This window comes from Panthera onca, chromosome E3 (assembly GCF_046562875.1).
Source record: "Panthera onca isolate mPanOnc1 chromosome E3, mPanOnc1 haplotype 2, whole genome shotgun sequence".
NCBI classification, from domain to species: domain Eukaryota; kingdom Metazoa; phylum Chordata; class Mammalia; order Carnivora; family Felidae; genus Panthera; species Panthera onca.
In genome coordinates, this window is record NC_138354.1 from 8,342,303 (window position 1) to 8,359,555 (window position 17,253).

The 17,253-nt window shown below is 54.8% G+C and overlaps 1 protein-coding gene across 3 annotated transcripts in view; it reads left to right on the forward strand.

Moving 5' to 3' along the window:
* COL26A1 (collagen type XXVI alpha 1 chain) overlaps positions 1–3,589 on the forward strand; it is a 196,138-nt gene extending 192,549 nt beyond the window's left edge. For all 3 annotated transcript variants that reach the window (XM_078439961.2, XM_078439959.2, XM_078439960.2), the window contains 2 exons: positions 1,202–1,286; positions 2,024–3,589. In XM_078439961.2, coding sequence (XP_078296087.1) covers positions 1,202–1,286; positions 2,024–2,187 — 249 coding nt within the window. In that variant the 3' untranslated portion in view covers positions 2,188–3,589. The remainder of the gene's footprint in view (positions 1–1,201; positions 1,287–2,023) is intronic.
* The last annotated feature ends 13,664 nt before the right edge of the window (positions 3,590–17,253 follow it).

Here is a 17,253-nt window from a genome sequence, read left to right on the forward strand (position 1 = left end):
GGGAGGGGACAGAGATGGAGCCCAGGCACGGCCGTGGGGACCCACTACCTTCTGGGAGCAGGAGGGGTGCCGGAGACCGGCGTGACGGATAAAGGGGGTGAGGGCAGTGGGGCCAGCGGGGGAGACCTCGCACGTGGAGAGTCCAAACGCCCCGCGAGTGTCAGAGCTCAGCAGGGAGGTGGGGGGAGGCTGGGGACCTTTGGGAGGCCCTTGCAGGACTGGAGAAGCGGGTAGAGGCTGCAGGCAGAGCAGCTGTGGAGGGCACAGGAGGCGGCGGGAGGAAGAGGTGGGCACCAAGGCACGGGCACCGATTCACGGGTCACTTGTGTGGGGGACGGAGACGATACTTAGGCCTCCACCCCTTTGCATTTCATAGGCCTGCATCCCGTGGCCCAGGGACGCGGGGCTTAGCAGGAGCCCTGGACCCTCTGCTCCTCACCGGGGGGCCCCGATCCCAGACACTGCCCACTCTGTGGCTTCCCCGGGCCTTTGGTTCCCTGGAGGGAAGGCCTCTCTCCTGTAGGATACTTTTTGGTCCCTTTTGTTTTGTTCTAAGCGAGGCTGCTGTGAATGTCATGACAGCTGTCACGTTAGGCCACCAAAAGGCACCCGTTCTGGGGGCCGACTTCAGGGCGAGGCCCGACCTCCTCACCATCACTTTCCGTTTCAAAGCGGCTTTGACACCTGTCTTCTCCATAAATCAGTTCATTCGCGCATCTCGGTGCACAAGGCCCTCTGCCCACGTGTAGGCCGGGCCTCACGCACTCCTGCCAACGCTCCAGAAGCCTTCGCCTTTTCTTGCCGGGGGGTCACCCCTGGAGAGCTCTCGGGTGGACGGTGCCAGCAAGGGGACCGGCAAAACACCCCCACCTGTGCTGGGTGCTCTGTCCCCGGCAGGGTATTTTCTGGGAGGAAGGGCACACCGGGCAAGCGGCCGGGCGGCCACGGGAGCCGGAAGAACCGAGGCTCGAGGGAACAGGTCCGGTGTTAAGCCCCAGGCTGTGCGGCCACAGGACGCCTGTTACTCTCTTTGTACCTCGGATTCTTTGTCCACAAAACATCCACCCTGTGATGGCTGTTGTACTAGGATGGCGATAAGGAGGCGGGAGCAGGGAGGGCGGGGAGGACATGGACGTGGAAGCCGCGTGGCCCCGGCCGCGTCCCTGTGGCCAGCCCTGACCCCGTGCTTCCTCCCCGCCAGAGTGAGGGGGTGCAGCAGCTGCGGGAGGCCCTGAAGATCCTGGCAGAGAGGGTCCTCATCCTGGAGCACATGATCGGGATCCACGGTGAGTTGTGACCAGGGCCTGGCGCCGGCCGGCCCCACAGCTGGCCCCGGAGTTGGGAGTCCCCTCCGCTCCCGCCTCCCCGCTCCCTGCCGCCCTTGTGGCAGCTGTGACCGTCTCTGGTCTCCGATGACACCTCCGCCTGGCTGCCAGATGGTCTTCCCCCAACCCCAGTCAGACCCTGCGCCTCCCCTTGCTCAAGGACCCTCCGTGGCTCCCTGTTGCCCATGATCGGTGTCCAGGCACGTCAAGCCCAAGCCCCTCCCCAGCATGGCCTGGTGCCCAGTGGCACGGAGCCACCACCTAGTCGTCCCCGGAACCCCCACCCCCAACCTCTGGTTTTGCTCAGGCCGGTCCCTCTGCCGGCTGACTGCCAGCTCCCATGGGGGACCTGCTCTAGGGTCCCTTCCTCTGTGAAGGCACCCTCCTCTTGCCTCACGGTGCTCCATAGGGCCTGCTACTCCCTCACGGCGTGGGGTTTCCACGTCTCTGCCTGGCACGCTGGGAGGCCCTTGCGACAGGAGGGTGGTGACAGGGAGGGGCCTGGAGCCCAGCCCTGCTCAGCACTTGTTACCGAGTGAGCGGGCGACTGAATGGGGAGGGCGGTGCACGTGAGGGGACACCCTGCTGCTGCGTTGCCCTGTCCTCGCCGGGCACGTGGCTTCCCTGGTGCCAGCAGCAAAGTGCCTTCGAGTGCTCCCAAGACCCTGTGTGAGCCCGTGCACCTGCTGTCCTTCCAGATCCCCTGGCCTCCCCCGAGGGGGGCTCTGGCCAAGATGCCGCCCTGAGAGCCAGCCTCAAGATGAAGCGTGGGGGCTCCCCGCCCGCCGACGGTCCCCTCGCCGCCCTGCTCGGCCCCGACCCTGGGCAGAGGAGCGCTGGCCAGGCCAGCGGCGGGAAGTAAGAGGCCAGCTCTCCAGGACAAGCCCCGCCGGAGACCCAGCTCCGAGCCCTGTGTGGCCACCGGCTTCTGAAGACAACACTTGGTGGGACTGGGCTCCAGGCACCGAGGATCCTGAGGGACGCTGGCTCCCGGGGCCTGGGGGCCTTGGGGACAGATGCCAACTGCAGAGGCAGGGTCCAGAGGGCCCCTGCACCCTTGGCGGGGCCTTTTCCTTGTCCCTGCCCTCCCCCGCCCTCACTTTCTGCAGGAGACGGGCTCTGGGTGGGCTGGGCGGGGCACGAGAATAATCATAATACTCATCATTCACTGAGTCTGGGCCTGTCCGAGGGGCTTTCCCTACATTGTCTCATTTAACCCTTAGGAGGCAGGCTTGCTACCCCACTTTCCACGGGAGGACGGAGGCTCGGCCAGTGTAAATAACGTGCCAAGGCCACGGGACCAGGGACAGCCGGGGCAGGATTTGAACCCAGGCCTCTCGGTTCCTTAACTCGGGACCCCGCCAGCTTCCTGTCTTCACAGAGAAACTCAGGGCAGGCGTGGGGCTGTGGGGAGGCTGGCCCGGCCCGCAGGGAAGGAAGGCAGGGTCCCGGGCCTCCTTCCTCAGCCTCCCCGTCCCTGGGCTTGGGGTCTGCTCCAGGGTCTGGCGGCGGCTGCTCTCAGAGGCCAGGGGGACCCTGAATAAGCCCGTGATGCTCACACGGACTTGGGGACAGTGAGAGAGGGGCACTGGGGGTGCAGGGGCCTTCAAACCAAACTGGCAGTCGCCCACCACTGCCTCCCAGTCTCTCTGAGCCCACCCAGTCCAGCCCAGCAGGCCCTCCTGCCCCCGAGCCGAGAGGAGGCAGTATTTCCCGGGAACGTGCACCTGAGGAGGCCGTCACGTGCAGCCCTGCCTTCCCTGGGAACCTGTAGGGTTGGCCATTTCCGCATCGCACAGCAAGTCCAACGACCCTTTGACAATCTAGAGGAAGGACAGCTGAGTCCCAGGCCCCATCAGGAGAGACACTGCCCGCTGAGGGCTGTGGGCCCGGGGAAGGGGCCTCAGTAGGTGGCCGGGGCCCGGGACCCCAGAGCAGCTCAGACCGCAGCCCTTAAGGCCTCTCGGGCCCTGGGTCCCCTGTGACCTGGACCAGCCCTGCTTCTCCTCTCTTGCCGGGCCGAGACCCAAAGATCGTGGTGCCACCCCAGGGCCCGTGTCCCCTCAGGGCAGGAGCCATCTGTCCCCAGCGTCCTTGGTGCTCCCGGGAGGTTGTGGCCTGGTCCCACGGGCCCCGGTAACCTCTTCTTGCCCTCAAGGTCCCGATGGCCCCTTGTGAGGCAGAACTGGCCTGGGGGCCCAGGTGTGGCAGTCAGAGGCAGTGGGCAGTCTGGAACGCTGTGACAATAAAGGTGCTCTCCCCACTGGGGGTCTGGTGTCCTGTGGTGGCAGCTGGGCGAGGCCTGGTGAGCCGGGCCACGGTGGCGCAGGCCGTCCCCGGAAGATGCGTATGTCGTGACCCTGTGGCTGGATGTGGGGACAGGCGACTCCTGGCCCGTGCCACACACACGCGGCTGCGGGGCCGCAGCGGCACAACGGGGGGTCTTCGGGGGCCAACGGGAGGGGGCTACACAGGAAAGGGACCCGGCAGGCAGGCGCACGGCACCCGCAGAGGCCGGGAGGGGCGAAGGAGGGCGGCCCGTCGCTGACCGCTTGTGCACCCACATCTTGTGCACAGGGCATATGCGCGGGTGCAGGAAGCCTGGCCGGGCAGAGGGCGCTTCCCCTGAAGGGCTGAGCCCCTTTTTCTTCCTCCAGGCCACCCTCTCAGCTCACTGAAGCCCCCCACCTTGCCCTGAGCAACCCCCTTTGTTGGGTGAAGCCTCATCTGGGGACCAGTGCGCCCCCTGGGGTGACCACGGGACTGAATGCCATCTACCCCCTGGTGAGACAGACCAGAGGGCAGCTCCCTCTCCCAGACCAGGGGTGGAGATGGGGCTTGGAGGGAGACTATCCGCCTGGCCCAGGACACCAACATGTGCGGCCCCACAGCCCTCAGCTCAGGGTCTCTGTGGGCCTCTCCCTCTGAGTGTCTCAAGGACAGACCATTTCCCCGCTGACCCCGGCATTCTTAGACCAGGGGGCTGCCACATTTGAGGGTGTGGACCGAGCACGGGCCCGCAGGGTGGATGTCCCCAAGTGCACAGGTGGGGGTTCAGAGGGCTGGGGACTGGCTCTCCCCGGGCCCTCACGTTCTAGTCAGAGCCCCGAGTGGCCTTCCCTTCCCAGTCTTTGTAAAGGAGGAGACTTAACATATAAGTTTTAAATAATTAGATTCATGGGATGCCTCCGTGGGTACCCTGGCCCTGGGTGGTGCAACTGTCTGGGACAGGCCTTGGGGGGACTAGCAGAGTCTGGGGTGAGCCCCCAACATAGGGCAAGTTTGGATGCGTGGTACTTCCAGGCCGCGGGGAGCGGAAGGGAGTGCGGGAGGGAACCAGCTCCCGGTGGGAGGTCCCCACCAGCAGGGTGGACAGGCCAAGGCTGTGTGTCAGACGGGGCAAAGGCGGCGAGTGCGGACCCCAGAGGAGGTCCCAGTCCCCGAGGGCCAGGGCTGTGAGACAGGGTCTCCCCGGCGAGGTGCTCACGAGCTGGTCCTTCGTAAGGATGCGGCCAGGCACCGCGCTTAACATGTGGCTTATATCCCCTCCCTGCGCTTCGCGGCTGCCTTCCCTGCTTTGTGGAGGGTCCGTGCAGCCCCAGAGAAGTTGAGTGGCTCGCCCCAGGTCACACAGCCAGCTGGTGGTGAGGCTGGGTTTCCACACAGATCTGAGACTCGGGGAAGCCGTGCTCTTGGCTGCTGTGGTTCTGGAAGGAAAAGCCGAGGGCACGAGAACCAGGAGACTGTCAGGTGCGAGCAAAGGCTGACAAGCGGCACAGATTTGGTGGTGGACAGAAGGAATGCCCACAGCGGACTGGAGCGGCTGCAAGGTGCCAGATCTTGGAGAACGTCGAATGTTCGAGGGGTAGGAAGCTGACCCTCGGGGGGGACTGGCTGCCACGGCGGGTTCTCACGGTCAGTCTGGCCTCTTCCCTCCATCTGGCCCGTAGAATCATCTTCCTGAAACGCAAGTCCGCCTGCACTGCCCCCTGTGAATCTGCAGGGGCTGCCCCGTTCCTGGCCCTGAGCCTGGGCTCTGCAGCCTGGCCCTGTCCTTGGTGACCCGTCCTCGGTGTCCCGTCCTCCTGGCTGTGGGCTTCCCCAGGAACTAGCGTCTCTCGTTGGCCTGTGGGTGCTGGCTCCCCAGCCACAGGGGAGAGCAGTCGGAGGGGGTGTGGTCTGGTACTTACAGCCCCGGGGAAGCGCAGTTCTCGTGGCTTTGGGCAAAATCTTCAGACGCATCACCTCCTCTGACTCCTGCAGCCTCTCTGGTCCTTGCTTCTGTCTCATGTCATAAGTGTCTCTGTGCTCACGGAGGGAAACTCAAACCCGCGTGACAGGTTAATGGGTCCCAGTGGTGACTCAGAATGGCAAAGCCAGCCACCCAGAGCCATTACTGGGCCTCCAGGACCCATGACTGCCCCTCTCCGTCCCCGCCGTCCCCAGCCCCTGGGGGAGGAGCTCATGAGCCCAGTGCAGGAGGGGAGCGAGGGGAGGAAGCTCCCACCCCTGCGCCTGCCTGCATGGGCCACCCGAGGAGTTGATCAGGGAGAATTTGCACAGCCCCCCTCCCCCTCATCTCAGTCCCACCCCCGGGGGCTCCCAAAGTCTGCTCGGCTCTCGACCCTGCACCCACTTCTCTCCTGTGCCCCACGGTCTAGATCAAACCTGACCTTTCTGCTCAAACAGGTTCGAGCCCCTGGTATGTGAACGTATGCGTGAGTGTGTGCACGTACTCAGTATACAGGTACATGTGGGGAAACCCAGGGTACGGGAACACCTTACTAACACTTCCCTTCTCTGCCAGGCCCCCTCCCCTGGGGTCCTGAGCAGCCCTGGTCCCAGGGCCCTGGCCTGTGACTGCCCTGTCTGGCTCGTGGGACCCTCTCTTCCCCACGTGTCCGCCCAGCTGAGTGGGAGCAAGGCACTGAAAGAGTGTAGACGGAGGCAGAACCCTGACTCGGGCCTCCCCTCTCGGGGCGGGGGTGGCTCCTGAGCAAGGCAGGTGTAGGGCCCACAGCCAAGGACCCCGGCTTGCTCCACCCAAGTTGGCCACCGGCCAGAGCGGAAATCGAAGACCCTCTTGGTCAGAGGCTACCCAAGGGCCCCAGCACGGCGGCCACTGTGTGGAGGGGACTCAGGCTGGGCTGATCCGCCAGGCCCGCTGTTAAACACGCCAGGACCGCCCACTTGCCCCCCACCTTCCCGGCTCCTCGCGGACACCTCCCGGAATCCAGGACCCAGTCCCAATACCAAGACCGCGATCTGCCCGACGGGTGCCCGTGCTATGCGGTTGTAAAGTACTTGTAATGTCGCTCTTGCCCCAAGGAATAGAGGTTGATGGCACAGCGGGGGGCGAGGGGGTGCGCTCTGCCTCTGACACGTGAGGGTCTCTGGCAGGAGTTCGCAGCTGACCTGCCGCTGCTGTAGGAGAGGGGAGCTCCCGCTGGAGGGCCCGGATGGCCTTGGTCGAAAATCAGAGGGGCGCCTGGGTGGCTCGGTTGGTCGAGGATCTGACTTCAGCTCAGGTCGTGATCTCGCAGTTCGTGAGTTCGAGCCCCACGCTGGGCTCGCTGCTGTCAGCACCGAGCCCACTTTGGATCCTCTGTCCCTCTCTCTCTGACCCTCCTCTGCTTGCACTCTCTCAAAAATAAATAAACATTTAAAAAAAAAAAACCTCAGAAGTGGGTCATCCAGGCTGGGGTTCCTCTGGGGCATTCCAATGGGACCCCACATTTCCTGCCCTACCCCCTGGGGTGATCCCTCTAGAGAACACAGTACAACTTGTTTCCTGGGACCAGGAGGGAATCAGAGTGTGGCCGGAAGTTAATCAGACACTCATTTGACCCCCCCCAGGGCTTTGCGGCCCTGAGTACACACGTTGTTAATCAGACACTTGACCCCCACGCTCAGGGACCATATCTGAGCGTCTCCCTTCCCAGAATGCACTGCCCTCACTGCTCTGTCTGCACCGTTAGGCTCTGATATTTTATTTGATTAAAAAACACTTTTTTTAATGTTTATTCATTTTTGAGAGACAGAGAAAGAGCACGAGTCGAGGAGGGGAAGAGAGAGAGGGAGACACAGAATCCGAACGGGCTCCAGGCTCTGAGAGCTGCCAGCACAGAGCCCGACGTGGGGCTCGAACTCACGAATTGTGAGATCATGACCTGAGCCGAAGTCAGACGCTCAACCGACTGAGCCACCCGAGCACCCCAGGCTCTGATTTTCTTGCAAGCAGGGTCACATCTATGTCCCCAGCACCCAGCTCTGATCACCGCAGTGAGTCACAGGACATTCCCAAGAGGAGAATGACTCCTTCCCAGAGTCATTCTAAGAGGCAGTGACCGAGGTCGTGAGCAGGGGTCAGGTGGGCATCCAAGATGGGCTTAGGTCAGAACAGAAGTCCCCTCCCACCCAATTCTCCCACACCTGCAATCCCAACCACCCCTGAGGTTTCTGGAACACTTCTCTTCCAGGCCTGTTTTATGGACAATAAAAAAAAAAAATTTCACAAGATTTTCAATTACTTGAATTCCAGGGAGATTTATTTCCAATGTTATTAATAAATTCTAATGTCACCTATAACTTTCAATTGCCAGTTAATTAACTTGCAATTGGTGCATTGTAAAAGGCAAATTAAATACTTTTCCAGGCGGGGGCTGGTAAATCTAATGAGCTGGTATGCCCCGGAGGAGACAGCCGGGCTCCTGTGTCCCAGTGAGGAGGCAACTCCCTCTTGTTGATGGGTGTGTAGAATGGGCGGGTGACACTGAGGCCTCAGTGTCCTCATCTGTGAAACAGGATCCCAGAACCTGCCTCCAGAACCCTCATGGTATCTGGGGTTGAAGCTGTTTTATATTCATAGATAAATGCAATGAAGGGGTCCCAAGCGGTAAGTGGAGTCGAGAGTCCTTGCTCTGACACTGTGGGCTGGGTCGCTGGACAGGCCCCTGGTGACAAATTGCCAGAAACGTCTTTCTCACAGGTCTGGAGGCTCGAGTCCAAAGTCAAGGTGATGGCGGGGCTGTGCTCCCTCGGCAGGCTCTGAGGGAAAAATCCCTTCCCTTTTCCAGCTTCTAGTGGCTCTGGGCGTCCCTCTGGCTTGTGGCTGCCCCCGTCTTCACCTGGCTTCCCCCGCTGTGTCTGTCTTGTCCTCTGTGTCTCTTACAAGGACTTGTCATTGTTTTTTGGGCCCATCTGGGGAGTCCAGGAATCTCTTCATCTCGACGTCCTTAACTTAATCATATCCTCAAAGACCTTTATTTCAAAATAAGTTTGTATCCAGGGATTACGTCTGGGACATAGAGGTGGGGGGCCATCACTCAGCCTACGACCGTGACCTTGGGCGAGTCACTTCAACCTCTTGGATATTCCATCTTCCACCACATGGGACACAGGGCTGAACTGGTGAGAGAAGGTGCCTGCCGTGTGTCAGGCACTGCCCCAGCCGTCACATGTATTGACCCCTGCCAACCTGACAAAACAGGTGCTTTATCACCTTAATTTTGCCGGTGAGCAAACTCAGGCCGGAGGTCAAGTGACTTGCCCAACGTTGCCCAGGTAGTAAGTGGTGGGGCCAGGATTTGAACCCAGGCCGTCTGACCTTGAAGCCTACACTCCCTTTCTTGGAATTAAGCTTTATTATTATTATTATTATTATTATTATTGAACCATAATTCACATAGCATTCAACTCACCCATTGCAAATGTATAACTCAGTGGTTTTGGGTATATTCAGAGTTGTGCAATCAATTTTAAGACCTTTTCACCACCCCCAAAAGAAACCCTATGCCCTGGACTAACACCCCAATCACCCCATTTCCCCCTACCCCCTGGCCACCACTAACCTACTATCTGTCCATGATTTTGCCTATTGGACATTTCACATACTGGAATCATCCACTACGTGACCTCCTGCGTCTGGCTCCTTTGAACCTAATTTCAAGGTTCACCCGTGTTACTTCATGTATCGATGCTTCATTTTTCTTTATGGCTGAACAGGAGCCTACACTCTTTTAACCACTATGATGACCTGGCAGCTGGGAAAACCTTTCTGTGGGATTGGCACATTCCAGAAGGCTCCACCAAACCCTGAAGCTTGATCTTCGAGGATTCTGTGGGAGGTGGGGGACAGAGCCTCTCCCCCTCTCCCCACAGCGCCGTCCCCTCTCTTTACGACATTCCTGACACAGCAAGACCCCAGTGACACCAGGCAGGAGCTGGCTTGGCTGCACCTCTAAGATTTCTCCATCCAAGGGGTCAGCTGCAGCCCATCCACTACACCCGCATTTACTAACTTGTGATTATAAACATTGCTGGTCTCTGCCGGGGCCTGGCCCCTCGTGGGGTGCTGGGAATGCGGCAGCCCCTAGTCTGGGTGTGGACAGCCCATCTTGACCCGCCCCTGGGGGATAGACGTGGCTTCCTCAAGGGCCAGGTAACCAGGAAAAGCCCTGGATCGTTGCCCCCCGCTCCCGACTGCTCAGCAGCACACTCTGGGTGAGTATGGAGGACGCCCCCAAGCCTGCCCCATCCTGCCCTCCCAGGCTCAGGCCCAGGCCACAGGATGGGGTAGGCCAGTCCTTGCCTCTCAGAGAGTGGAAAGCAAGGACAGTGGTGAGGGCAGCAAGGGACCCCAGGGAGGAGCACCCAGCCCACCCGGAGGGAGGAGCATCCTCTCAATGAGGGACATAGCTGGGGCACCTGAAAGATTGGGTAAGAGTTAACCAGGTGGAGGAGGGGGTGGGGGCAAGCCCAGCAGGTGCAAAGGCCCATCAGTGTGAGAAGGAGAAAGGAAGTGTTAGAAGCACAGGGAAGTTTCCAGAAAGGGGCTGGGGGCAGATGGGGGAGGAGAGAGGGACAAGGTCAGATTAGGAAAGGTGAAGATTGGTCCTGGATGGCAGTGGCGGCCACGGAAGCTTCTAGCAGGGGAGAGACACAGCTGGACACTTGTATGGAAGGAGCCCTGCAACCAGAGGGTGTGAGGCCTGAATGGTGGCAGCGGGGAGGAGGGGACGGTTGTGAGGAGTCGGGGGATGGGTGGGCAGAGCTGGCTCTTCCCTGGTCAACCCCCACCCCCACCCCCACCCGCCCAGCCTGCTCTGTCTCTGGTTGAGGCGGGCCAGGAGGACAAGCAGGAAAGACACCTGTACCGGGGCTCTCGCAGACCTCGTACCCGGGTCATCGGGGAGAAGGAGGGGGTGGTGGGTGCTTAAGGCTGGAGACCCAGGGCCAGCAGACGGGCCGAGTAGGAGGCCGGGGTGCGTCGTGCTGACCGGAACACAGGCGGCTCTGTAAGCAACAGAAACCCAGCCCAAGTGCCTCAATATGAGGGGCTGATTGCAAGGCTGCAGGGATCTCAGGGGACACGAAGCACGGGGGCCAGGGTCGGGGCAGGCACCGGGGACCCTATCGGATCTGAGCTGGGATCTCCAGCAGGAAGAGGTTGCTGACCCCCACGCTCTGTCGTGTGCCCGGCTCTCCTCTCCCTGAGACCCCTTGTTCTGTCCATGCTCGTGACTTCCACGTCTTCCTACCATAGCCTGCCATGGCCACTTGTCTCCCCGTGCACCTGGTGGCTTTGCAGTCATCCAGCGCTCAAGGGGTGGTTGTCAGGCCCCTCTTTTGCCCCTCCCTCCCCCCCCCCCCCCCAGTGCACAGGCTCCCGGGGGCCTCCCCAAAGATAGGACTCCTCCTCCTTCTTGACAAAGGAGCCCAAGCTGTGGTCTCATTCCCCCAGGCGGGACACGGATGTCTGATAAAGAAGGACCCTGGGGACCTAAAGCTGGAAGCCCCACAGAGCAAGGAGTCAGGGGAAGAAACTCCCGCTCTGCCAACAGTATGGCCCCTGCTTTGTGTTACACGAGAGCCACGTTCTCGAACATGACCATCCCATCCCCACCCTCCAGCTATTCGGGGACCTTGATGATGTCCCTCCAGGCTCTCAGGACATAACGGGACCAAATCACTGTCCACTTTCTCACCTCGCTGCCTATCTCCTCCTATGCCACAACCATCCTGGCAGGCCCAGCTCTTAACAGATGGGGCACGGAGGGCCTTGGCCCTAATTTTCCTTCTATACGGGCGTTTATAAAGGGAGAATTTTTTGAAAGAGTCAAAACCAAAAGGTGCATCTTAATTAGGGAAGACGTGCAGGGAGGCCAGACTGAGCCCTGCTGGGCACCAGCCCTCCACTTTGTGAGAACAAATGCTTTTAACGCAGCCCCGTTGCCATGGTGATCACCGCATCTCAGCTTACTGAGGTGGCATTGCAAATCTGTGGGGAAAGAACAGATTATTCAATAAATGATGCCGGGACATTTGCTTAGCTATTCAGAAAGAAATAAAATTAGCTCCTTCCTTCACACCATACTCCAAGATGAATTCCAGAGGATTCAAAGAATTAAATGCAAAAGAGGAAATCATTAAAAACTAGAAGAAATTATAGACCAATATTTGATCTCTGGGTGAGGAAAGACCTTCTAAACATAAAAGCAGTGGGGAAAAAAAAATAACAATAAGATAAAATTTAATGCGTAGAAACCTAAATATCTTAATGTTTTTAAAAAGCCGTTTAATTAAAATTGTTGGGGAACTATAAATAAGGATAACAGTTGCAACAGATGTGACAAAGGGTTAACGCGTCTAATATATAAAAAGCAATTACAAATCAATAAAATGAACATTCCCATAGAAAAACAGTCAACAAGAAATGTACAACAAGAAATGTACAACAGAAAATAAAAACATGTAACAGAAGGCATATTTTAAAATATTAAGCTTCACTAGTAATCAAAGAAATGACCATTAAAAACACTGATGAGATTTTCCCCTATCAGGTTATCAAAAATTGTTTTAAATCTTAACACCCAATCTTCTTGAGTAGAGTGAAATGGAGCATTTTAAATCGTGAGGGTACAAATGTGAGAGTAGACATTGGTGTAAAATTTCTAGGGAAAAACTGGCTTTATGCCGCCAAGTTTTAAAAATGTTCATACCGGGGCGCCTGGGTGGCGCAGTCGGTTAAGCGTCCGACTTCAGCCAGGTCACGATCTTGCGGTCCGTGAGTTCGAGCCCCGCGTCAGGCTCTGGGCTGATGGCTCGGAGCCTGGAGCCTGTTTCCGATTCTGTGTCTCCCTCTCTCTCTGCCCCTCCCCCGTTCATGCTCTGTCTCTCTCTGTCCCAAAAATAAATAAAAAACGTTGAAAAAAAAAAAATTAAAAAAAAAAAAATAAATAAAAATAAAAATGTTCATACCATTAACTTGGTACCCCCACTTCTAACACATTTTAAAAGGGTCAAGATTGAAGCTAAAATGTGAATACAATATTTACTGTAAGTGATTAACATAAATTTGTAATTCACTTAAACTCTAGGGCATGGCTAAATAAATTACAGTAATAAATATGAAATATTGGGCAGCTATTAAACTAATATTTTGAAACATATTTAATGGCATGAAAATATGTCTAAGATATAAGACTCAGTGGAAAATAGTATATCATGCAGCACCTGGCTGGCTCAGTCAGCAGAGTGTGCAATTCTTGATCTTGGGGTCAAGAGTCTGAGCCCCACGTTGGGTGTAGAGGTTACTTTAAAATAAAATCTCTTTTGAAAAAAAAGAAAGAAAAGAGTATATCAGTTGGAATTCTTAACCGCTGGCATTCGGAACCCACTCCCATCTGGCTAGGTAAGGCAGAGAAGGAAATCATTGGAAGAATCTGGAATCGCTCAGAATCAGCAGGTACATGGGAGTGGGGGCTGGACTGAGAAAATAACCAGGCAGCAAGACAGCCACAAACACAGCTCGAATCAGGAAGCTTCTGGTGAGGAAACTGCTCAGAGACCGCCTCGCACAGAATACCGCTTCCTGTGGCTGCCGTGACTGTCCCTGCAGGTCTGATTGGTCAAGCCTCACCAGCAACGTGCCCAGGATATTGTTGTGTGTTCTATCGATGTCTGTTTGGTTACTAGTGTTCCTTTAATTCTTTAGACATAGTCCCCTTCAGGTTTTTTTGCACATATTTATAATAGTGTATTTAAAATTTTTTTTTAATTTTTTTTTTAACGTTTATTTATTTTTGAGACAGAGAGAGAGACAGAGCATGAACGGGGGAGGGGCAGAGAGAGAGGGAGACACAGAATCGGAAGCAGGCTCCGGGCTCCGAGCCGTCAGCCCAGAGCCCGACGTGGGGCTCGAACTCATGGACCGCGAGATCGCGAGATCATGACCTGAGCTGAAGTCGGACGCTCAACCGACTGAGCCACCCAGGCGCCCCAATAGTGTATTTAAAATTTTTTTAATGTTTATTTATTTTTGAGAGAGAGAAAGAGTGAGCAGGGGAGGGCAGAGAAGGACACACAGAATCTGAAGCAGATTCCAGGCTCCGAGCTGTCTGCAGAGAGCCCGACGCGGGCTCAAAACCACGAACCGTGAGATCGTGACCAGACCTGAAGTTGGACGCTCAACCAACGGAGCCACCCAGGTGCCCCTTTAACGGTGCATTTGAAGTCTTTGCCTAGGAAGTCCAGTGTTTGTGCTCCGTTGGGGACAGGTTTGTGTCATTAGGCCACACTTTCTTGTTTCTTCGCGTGGGTCATAAACTTTTGTTGAAAGTTGCGTATTAAAATAATATAATGTCTGAGGCACCTGGGTGGCTCAGTCGGTTAAGCGTCCGACTTCAGCTCAGGTCACGATCTCACGGTCTGTGAGTCCGTGAGTTCGAGCCCCGCGTCGGGCTCTGGGCTGATGGCTCAGAGCCTGGAGCCTGCTTCCGATTCTGTGTCTCCCTCTCTCTCTGCTCCTCCCCCGTTCATGCTCTGTCTCTCTCTGTCTCAAAAATAAATAAACATTAAAAAAATTTTTTTTAAATAATATAATGTCACAAATTTGGAATTGGTTCTCCACTCCCCAAGGGTTTGTTGTTACTGTGATTTGTTCTTGCTGCTACTGTTGGTTTTGTTAGTAACTTTCCCGGACTAATTCTGTAAAGTCTCTGTGCTCTGCTCTGTTTAGCCCCTGAAATTTCTACTCAGCTAGCTTAGTGGTCAGCTACTGATTGGCTAGAGAGCCCCTTAAATCCCTTAAGCCAGTAAGTCTCTCAGCCCTTGTTGAGGGGCCCTGTGTGGTGTTGGGGCAAGTTTTCAATGCTCTGGTGAGAAATTGACAACTGTGTCCTAACCTTTACTTCCTGCCTGCGCAGAGCCTCAAGGTCAGCCAGAGGTGAGACATTCAAGTTTTCACAGATCTTTCTCAGGTGTGTGCACAGCCATGCACATGTACATGGCCTTCTAGAGTCCCAGGAACATATTGGAGCCTTTTAAAGCCCCCTAGGCGCATCTCATTCTCTAGGTTTTATTTGACTTCTCTTTAACCCCAACGATATCGCCACTTGAGGTGGCTACAGTGTGAAACAGTTGCAGCTGATTGTTTTTGACAAATGCTCTGGAGCTATTCCTGTTCACGCAGACCAATCTCTAAGGCAGGTCAAATAAAGACAATCCCAAGAATGGAGTTTTTCAGGGAGTTGCCAGACAGGTCAAATGGTGACAACTCCCTGAGTATGGGCTTTTTTGGAGGCTCCAAACCTGTTCATTATCTTCTAGTGGCTGTAGGGCTGCTAATTGTCCTGGCCACCACTGTTGTGAAGCCGTCATTTTTCAAGCCTACAGTGGAGGTGGGGAGAAGGACATGGAAACAGGACAAGTTACAACTTCTCAAAGCTTGGGGCACCTGGGTGGCTCAGTTAGTTAAGCCTCCAACTTCAGCTCAGGTCATGATCTCATGGTTCATGAGTTCAAGCCCCTCGTGGGGCTCTGAGCTGACAGCTCAGAGCCTGGAGCCTGCTTCAGATTCTATCTCCCTCTGTCTGCCCCTCCCCCGCTTGCGTTTTCTCTCTCTCTCTCTCTCTCTCTCTCTCTCAAAAGGAAACAAACATTAAACATTTTTTTTCTTAATTTTTTTTTTTTCAACATTTTTTATTTTTATTTTTGGGACAGAGACAGACAGAGCATGAACGGGGGAGGGGCAGAGAGAGAGGGAGACACAGAATCGGAAACAGGCTCCAGGCTCCGAGCCATCAGCCCAGAGCCTGACGCGGGGCTCGAACTCACGGACCGCGAGATCGTGACCTGGCTGAAGTCGGACGCTTAACCGACTGCGCCACCCAGGCGCCCCTAAACATTTTTTTAAAATAAGAATGAGCTGACCTTATTTAAAAAAAAAATTCACAAAACTTGCTGTGCTCACTATGACTCAGCCATATTTTTTAAAAAATAAACACTCCCCACATTGTTGCAAGCCTTTGGTTAATTTCCAAAAAATCATTGAAAAATTGATTCCGATCATTTTTGCCAACATGCTCATTGCTTTTACAAAGAAGTATGTTTTGGAAGTCCTTACTCGGTCATTCTGGAAGTGCTTCGCCCCACCTGTTTGTGTACAGAAAATTTTATTGGAATCCTGCCATGCCCATTCATTTATATATTGTCTATAGCTGCTTTCACACTACAATTGAAGAGCTGAGTAGTTGCAACAGAAACCATATGGTCTGCAAAGTCTAAAATGAGCACTATCTGGCCTTTACAGAAAAAGTTTGCCAACCCCAAAAGCAAGGCAAGAAAATGATATAAAGATCAGAGGAAGTAAACTGCCATTACTCACGGATGAAATTATTTTGCATTTAGAAGTTTTAAGAATTTGTAAACAACTTGTTGGAATTAATAAGTGCTTAGCAAGACAGGTGTGCAGAACCCAACTGTAGGTCTTCTGGATTCAGTGAAGCTAGTGTAAGCCCACTCCACCCTACCTCTCCCACTGATTACAACTAAAATGCCTGGACAGAACACATATCTGAGGGCTGTGAAGACTAAATCAGAGAAAGTGGATTGGGCAGGGAAATCAAAGTTATTTTAATCTTCAACGTTCGTTGTTGGCTTTTTTCTGTTTTCTCCACAGTCCCACATTAAGCTCGAGTATAGCTCAAATTCTGGAACGGTGAAGAGGGTGGAAACAGAATAAGCTCTAAGAAAAACCTTGTCTTTCTGACCAGAGAAGCAAGAATGGGGTAGGACAGAGAACGTGGCAGGAGAGCCCCCCCTTTTTTTCACTTTTGACCGTCCCAGTCCTGAGGCAAGCCCCAGTCATGAGTCTACACTCATGGGGTGTCACCAGCCAATCCCACATGCGCTTAAAACTCTGAGGGAAAACATTGCTGTCTGGCTCCTGTCATTCAAAGAGGGTGAGGGATCCCCATGTTCTTCTCTTTTTTTTCTGTTGCCAGTATGGCCCCGTGATAGGAACCTGTTCCTGAGGGAGCCTAAAACACTTCTCCCAGAGATGACCCATTTTGTAAGGAGTGCCTGATAGCACAGAGAGACTAAAACACTGGCCTTCTTTCTTTTTTTCCTTTATTTATTTATTTTTAAAATTTATTCTCAAATTAGCTAACAGTGAAGTCTTGGCTTCAGGAGTAGGTTCCCATGATTCATCACTTACATCCAACACCCAGTGCTCATCCCCACAAGTGCCCTCCTCAATGCCCATCACCCATTTCCACCCCCCCCAACCCTCCACCCCCATCAACCCTCAGTTTGTTCTCTGTATTTAAGAGTCTCTTATGGTTTGCCTCCCTCTCTGTTTTGATCTTATTTTTCCTTCCCTTCCCCTATGGTCATCTGTTAAGTTTCTCAAATTGCACATACGAGTGAAATCATCTGATATCTTTCTCTGACTGACTTATTTCGCTTGGCCTAATACCCTCCAGTTCCATCCACATTGTTGCAAATGTCAAGATTTCATTCTTTTTCATCACTGAGTAGTATTCCATTATATATATATATATATATATATATATATATATATATACACACACACACACACACACACACACACACACACACACATACACACACACCCTATTCCTTA